At 32.0% G+C, this 7,245-nt stretch overlaps 1 protein-coding gene across 1 annotated transcript; it reads left to right on the top strand.

Annotated features, from left to right (window-relative positions):
• The first annotated feature begins 4,549 nt into the window (after positions 1-4,549).
• LOC134246919 (uncharacterized) lies at positions 4,550-6,107 on the top strand. Its single transcript, XM_062729266.1, has one exon. The coding sequence runs from the start codon at positions 4,779-4,781 to the stop codon at positions 6,105-6,107; it is 1,329 nt and encodes a 442-aa protein (XP_062585250.1). The 5' UTR covers positions 4,550-4,778.
• Positions 6,108-7,245: the final 1,138 nt, after the last annotated feature.

Raw genomic sequence — 7,245 nt, 5'->3', positions numbered from 1 at the left:
GAAATAAATTTTATTCTAATCTGAATTTTGGTTTTGTAGATATAGAGATAGTTCGCAAAGGTTTTGACTACCCCGTAAAATCAAAGTACTGAAAGTACTGAAAAGCGGTTAGCATGCTTTCATCGAATATGTACAGTGTACAATAACAAAAAATGCATTGAATGATGACATTAAAGTAAGCATGCATATCTTTTTCCAATGTCATCAGGGAAGAAGCAGACACCCTGAATTTTGTAGTACTTAACTAAATGGTAAAACCAATAACATCCCAGACTGATGTCCCAAATGTTTGTGTCAAAATATCAACCTGAGATTTTCAGTTTGAAAGACAGGAAGTTCAATTTCAAAAATTTCTCCCTAATTGTCTCCATTGGTGGCGTCCAAAAGTGCTCAGAACGAACAAAAATTATGTTGATGTTGCAAATTTAATTGGCTTTCATGGTCTATTGATTCTGAAATTAGCTGTAGGTAACTGTAAAGGCTACTATAGCAAACAACTCAAAAAGAAAATAAAATGATCATTCAAATTCTTTAGAATAATTGGTTTGGAGTACTGTACATAGATCTTTAGCTGGCTAGTCTGAGAAAAACGGATGGACGAGCAGAGAATTAATTAATTTCAGAGAGCTTCAGTTTCGTAGGCTCACTGCAGGTCAGCAGGTGTGACCTGTCATTGGGGATGCTTACTTCTCCTAGGCACCGGAACTTTTAAGGATCCGTTTTTCTTTCGAGACCGATCACTGTTCATTCTGTATTTTGATACAGATACTGAGTACATCTGTTTATTAATATTACATGTATGAACTATTTCTCTCACAGGAAGAAAGACAAGTAAACAAGATAATAAAGTTTTAAGAAATGATAATTATTGACTTTTCATACAATTAAATGTTCGAATAAGTAAATGGTATAAGACAATTATTTAAAAAAGAGTCTTGCACAATATGTATAAACGAACATATACTGAGTATTTTTTTCATGAAATATTGTATAAAAAACGTGTGAAAAGGAAAGTTGTTGTTTAATCCATCAATACTAGTATTTTAAAAATTCAAAGGTTCACTAAAAGTCAGTGTATAAAAACCAATTTAATTGTCCATTGCAAGAATTTCCTAGGTATCATTGTCACTTTCTTCAATATGTCGCATAAGCAATAAATTGTTTTTTTTTTTTTTTTTTTTTTTTTTTTTTTTTACTAAAAACATGTATGCGAATTTCTATCAATATGCCTGTAAGCATCTGTATTTTAATTTTTATTACTTCTCAAAGGCTCAAAATGATAATTAACAAATTGGACAAATTCAAATTTAAAAAGTATTTTTACAACTTATACCTTGCATAGGTATTTAGCAAACTTTCAAAAATAATCATTCATTAGATATAATTTTCAATCTGTGCTAATTGTCAAGATTTTTCATGCCTCTTAGTTCTGTGCAAATTGGGTTCAAATATGATATTTCTCGCTATACATTTCTTCCTAAAGTTTAAATCTAACGCGTTGATAATGTTATCAGCTAAACTTCATGCTGACTTCGAATTTCGTCACAGGGCCCGATCGCCATCAGCTGATGTCACGGAAATTTAATCTCGACACCAAATGCTCCTATGCATAAACTTTTTTTAATACAACAATTATAAATTTATTTCATTGACAAACAAAATTAGAAAAAAATTAAAAACCGAAAGATTATGTTGTTTTGATAGTCTTGATTTTATTTAACATATGTTATATGTGTTAGAAACAAATCATAGGTACTAGGTAGAGGCTTTGTTGAAGTTTCCGTTGTCGATAGGTAGCGCCTTATGGAAGTTTCCGGTGTCGATAAAAATCGGACACATGCCATAAAGCGGCTAGCGAAGCTAACCGCTTAAAAATCAGATTTAAAGAAAGTGTATTGCATGAAGTTGTCCAAAACAACATATATGTCCGACGTATGGTTACATGTAACTAAACCTACTATTTGATGCACTTAGTGAATATTTGTTAATTCCAATTTTCTTAACCCGTACAGATTTCTCATATCAAAAAAGTACATGTTACCGTTAAAACGTTAGCAAATATAGGATAAGTGTTGATCCCTGCACTTTATTAAGAAACAAATGCTTCCCTCTCATTACAAGTCAAATATGTGTTGTCCCTTTTTTTTTGGAAGTTTATGATTATACCGTCAGATATTATATATCTTATTGAATATTTACATTTCACGAATATGTAAACATCTTCTATGTTTGAACCAACAAGATATAACTCTCAGTATTTCCAAACTTTTAATGTCAAGTAGCCAAACCAAAAATATGGTATTTTCAGACAAATAAAATTTAAATTGATGAATCAGTTTACTTACGCATGGTGTTTTTGAAGTCGGTTGATACCAGTCTCTAACTTTTCAGACGCAGGTGGCTGATTAAAGTCACTGTACCTGAGGAATACTTCTCCGTGGGTCTGGCGCTGTACAGTGAGGGAAGCTGTATTTATATCACATTGTTTTTCGCTCTGCACACGGTACTATGCTGTAGGAATTAATTGAGCATCGTCAATATGATATCAAAATTCATTTCATATGATTTTTGAATTAAAAAAATTGATAAAACCAGGATTTTATTTCAATTTCAATTTGCTTGCAAATAAAAATGCATGTAACAAGATGCAACTTATAAGGTTTTAATAAAGAGTTTTTGTAGTAAAAAAACAACTTATTAAATTCACAATATGCGCGAAACATAAGGGTTTCCTACACTTTAAGAGAGGAGGAATGACTTTTAAAAACCAAACAACAATTTCCAAAATGTAAAAATATTCGAAAATGAAAAAAAAACAAGCTTAAAAAACTGTATTGTGTCTTCTTTTAATTTTTTAAGAACATTAAATTTAAATGGCGTATCAATAAAGCCTAAAAAGTACTTTATTATTATAATTAATAAAATAAATAAAAAAGGAAAGAAAATCATATCAAAGCATTTATTTTACACATGATTGAATAAATCCATACATAAAGCACATATTCTTAACTCAATCATAAAACCAACGCTAGCTGGTGTGAATCAATCGGGTAAGATCATTGTTTTTAATTCTACAAGTATTGTGATCGTCCATGGTCTGTTGCTTCACCAAAAATTTAAAAAACATAACATAAAGGGTTTTTTCATTCTCTCTGTTGTACTGGAAACACCTCGTCCTTGTTTCAATAGACAGTAAAAGTTTACCTGTACCTATGACTAGCAAGATGATATACAATAGGAGCAATCAAAAACTTAGCAATGCATGCATTCTGTTGGATTTCAGTATGCTATGATAAATAAAAAGTAAGTACCTGATCTCTTTTTTAAAAAAAATATGAGGAGTAATTCTTTCATGCATTTATTAATATTGTTTATTCATTTAAATTTTAAATTGATACTTCATCGTCTGTGTCCCGATAGCGTTTTATATTGAAACAATGGAAAGTTTTGTTAAATACTATTGTGTTTAAATCAGAAAGATATTATGTGCACGGCATCGAAAATAATGAATGGATAGGGAGAAATTATATCTGCTTTATTTACATGAACTTTCATCATAGAAAATCAAAAGAGTGATTTTGGGGAAAAACATTCACAAAATAGAACGATGTAGTACCTTTTGTATGGCAATTTTAATGTCCATTAATCATACGTGACCTTGACATTCAATAATAATACATGTATAACCTTGTATTATTTTTTCCTTTTAAAGTATCCGATCTATATTAAGACCATTTTTTAACTTAAAATATCAATTATATAGTCAATTAAGTAGAAAATGATTTACCTTTTTTTCATCTTTATACCTTAACTGTAATCAATCTTTGATCGGATTGAAGTTTACGGCTACAAGTAAATTCTTAAAAAAAGAAAAATTAAAATAAAAAATCAAATACTAAGAACATAAAAAAAATCCTTGGTGGAAAGGAGCTTTTGGTGAATTTTGAATAGAAAATAGTTAAATCAATTCACATGTCAGCTCAATGTATCCAAAGTTAAACTTGAAATAAAAGACATCACGGACTCTACCACATCGATCTACTTCATTCATTGCATTACCGTATAAGTGGAAATTTTAGCGAGACGCAAATTTAGCGATTTGTCCTTAAAAACTCGTAATTTATTTTTAGCGAGATGCTTTTTTAGCGATTTTAAAATGCACATTTATGAAGCTCTTACAAATAAAATGCAATTAATTTTTAGCGATATTCAATGTTAGCGATCTCGGTTCCTTCGCTAATAATGCCAAAATTAAATCCTCGCTAAAAATTCTACTTATACGGTATGTTCCAAATTTTTTGTTCTTGTGATTTGACGTCTAAGAAGCATTTTTCGATATAAAGTACTCGAGTAAAATATACAAGAAACATACAGTAGATGTTTTCATCTAATATACTATGCCAGGATTCAGCACCAAGTGTACAATACCACTTTGTCTCCAATGTCAGGGGGAAGCAAAATTCTATTGTAATACTTGTAAAATTGACTTGTGTCTACGATGTAAAGACAAACACTTCATAAATCTAGATACTGTTCACCATGATGTTGTAATTTATCGTGAAAAATATGAAAATCTGACAAAGCAAGAAACATGTGTGACACATCCAAACAGAATCTATGAAAAATACTGTCTTTCATGTGAACTTCCCCTTTGTGTCCATTGTAAACAGCACAGAAAATGCAGAATACTGCCTGGTTTATTCCAACGTACAAAACATAAAATACTTGACATTACAACAGCCTATCAAAGAAGCCGTCAGCAAAACAAAGGAATCATTATGAAGATCAGAAGTGAGATGCTCTTTAATATCTTTTTTATCCTAGAAGAAATGAAAGCTGATGTCAAAGTAATCGACAGAAAAATCTTTAACTCCCATTCCGAAATGTTAACAAAAGCCCAAGGTCTAAAAGCCCTCGCTTCAACTGTGATGTGTGAAGTTAAGAATCGAAATCAAAGGTTTATTCAGAGATTACAACAACAGAAATTAAAAATGGACAGACACCTTTTCAGCATTGAGATGTATGAAAACAGATTTGAACAGCTAGCAAATAGGCCAGTGGAATTACTCTTTTTCCTAAAGAAAATCACTGTTCCAAAGACAGATGCAATATCTAATTGCACACTGTTCTCCCCGATAGAGGAAATAAACATAGAGGACTTGAAGAGATCAATGACTGAAATCCTAGTCATAGAGATTGGAAAAAGACAAATAACTTATGAACGTCTGTTGAAAATAATGTCCTCCCCTGTATTGTACACATCTATCCCACTGACTGCTGCTAGTGGTGTATTTCACATTTCCTGTTTAGCTTCAGACCGGGTCTGGATCAGTGACTGGTACAGCAACAATATCATTTTAACAAACATAACTGGTGATACGTTGTATCGTCTGACAGATAGTGTTCCAAATACATTTGATACATTTAGTCATGGGGTACATACTGTGAATACTTTGGGTGAACTCATTTACATAGATAATAGCTATAATATAATCAAATTACAACAAACTACAGATAACATAAAAAAGTCAAGATTGATAAAGAAAATGAAAAAATGGAAACCATTCTGTGTGTTCAGCTCACCTTCGAATGGAGATCTGCTGGTTGGGATGTATAATACTGAAACAGATAAAGGTAAAGTAACACGGTATAACGACAAAGGGCAGCTCATACAGACAATGCAATACGCCAACACTGGTATGGAACTTTATAGTGGTCCTTCATATATCACAGAGAACAACAATGGAGATATTGTCGTGTCTGATGTTGGTGCTGTAGTGGTGACAAATCGTGAAGGAAGATATCGCTTCTCCTACAGAGGGCCTCGAGCGCAGAAAAGACTTACACCACGTGGAATCTGTATAGACGCATTATCACACATCCTGGTGTGTGATGAATACACCAGCTCAGTACAGATAATTGACAAAGATGGAAACTTTCAGTCACCTAGTATACTGACACTACAACTAGATATAATTGCGCCGTACAGCCTCAGTTATGATGAAAAATCTCACCTGCTCTGGATTGGATCCTTGATACACAACAGAGTTTCTGTGTCTAAATATATAAAGAGTCACACCTTTCTGACAGGTAGTTGTAATAGCTAATAATAGCATTTTGCATTTGAAATATTAATGAGTAACACTTGTGTTGAGAGTAACATGTGGTAGACTTAATGATTTTATATACGAGCGGTGATCCAAAAGTTAAAGGAATTTCTTTCTAAAATTTTATCGTGATTTGGTGGTTGCAAACAACAGGCAGATTTATAATATATCGTCATAATGCAACAATATTGGAAAATTTCACCACTTTCCAATCACCAATAAAGTCATACGAACTTTCTGAAAATAGATAGTTGTGAAACCCGGGGGAGACTTCGACATAGTGTCAAGTTACATATGCCACGTCACGTTATAGAAGCATCTCACCCAAATGTCCAATTCGAATACGTAATTCTACTATATGCTTTCCTTTTCTCCATTTTTTTCTCAAGAAAAGTCTTCTGTATCCTCTCGCACAAACTTATCTTCATTTTTCACTCATATTTAAAAAAAACTCCCCATCTTTTCATATGATGTTCCAATTTCAGTAGCAATGTAAAGAACAATACGTCAGTCATTATCGTTTATAATTTGTCTAGGGGGAACAACACCTAAATCAGAGCCTTGAAAACGCGGTCACACCTTTAATCAACGTCTATGGAAGTTCTATTTTTTCTAAAATCTCTTATGCCATTAAACCAGTAACTTAATGCATTTTCTCCAGCCTATGTCAACAATATAGGCGTTTAAGATAGAGTGATTCCGGGATTTTCACAAAACGAATATGACTTGACCGAAATTTGACGTTGTCTAACAACTTAAAGATATACAATAAATCATCAACTAATAAACTAAATATCCACTAAAATCATTTAAACTCTCTCACAAAGGTTTATAAAAGATCAAGCAATCGTAATAATGACATAATTTTTGTTTTATATACCACCTAGGGATATACGTATCATACGTATATTATACGTACCACATACGTGTCAAGAATTGAAATGAAAATACACGCGTTAATGTCTCCCCCGCATTTCTAAACAAGCGTTTCTATGGCACCTGCCAAAGAGTAACTATCATTTATAAATATTTCAAATGTTTTTTATTTAAAATATTCAACACGTGTCTATATTCTCATTTGTAATTTTCAAACAATTTCACTTAAAAATAAATAAAATATGAAGAAATTCCACGAACG

Source organism: Saccostrea cucullata, unplaced genomic scaffold (assembly GCF_032062105.1).
Source record: "Saccostrea cucullata isolate Sc308-1 unplaced genomic scaffold, CSIRO_AGI_Scuc_v1 ctg23817, whole genome shotgun sequence".
Classification (NCBI taxonomy): Eukaryota; Metazoa; Mollusca; class Bivalvia; order Ostreida; family Ostreidae; genus Saccostrea; species Saccostrea cuccullata.
Note: the sequence above shows the minus strand (reverse complement) of the source record. Positions and strands in the feature narration are given on the sequence as shown.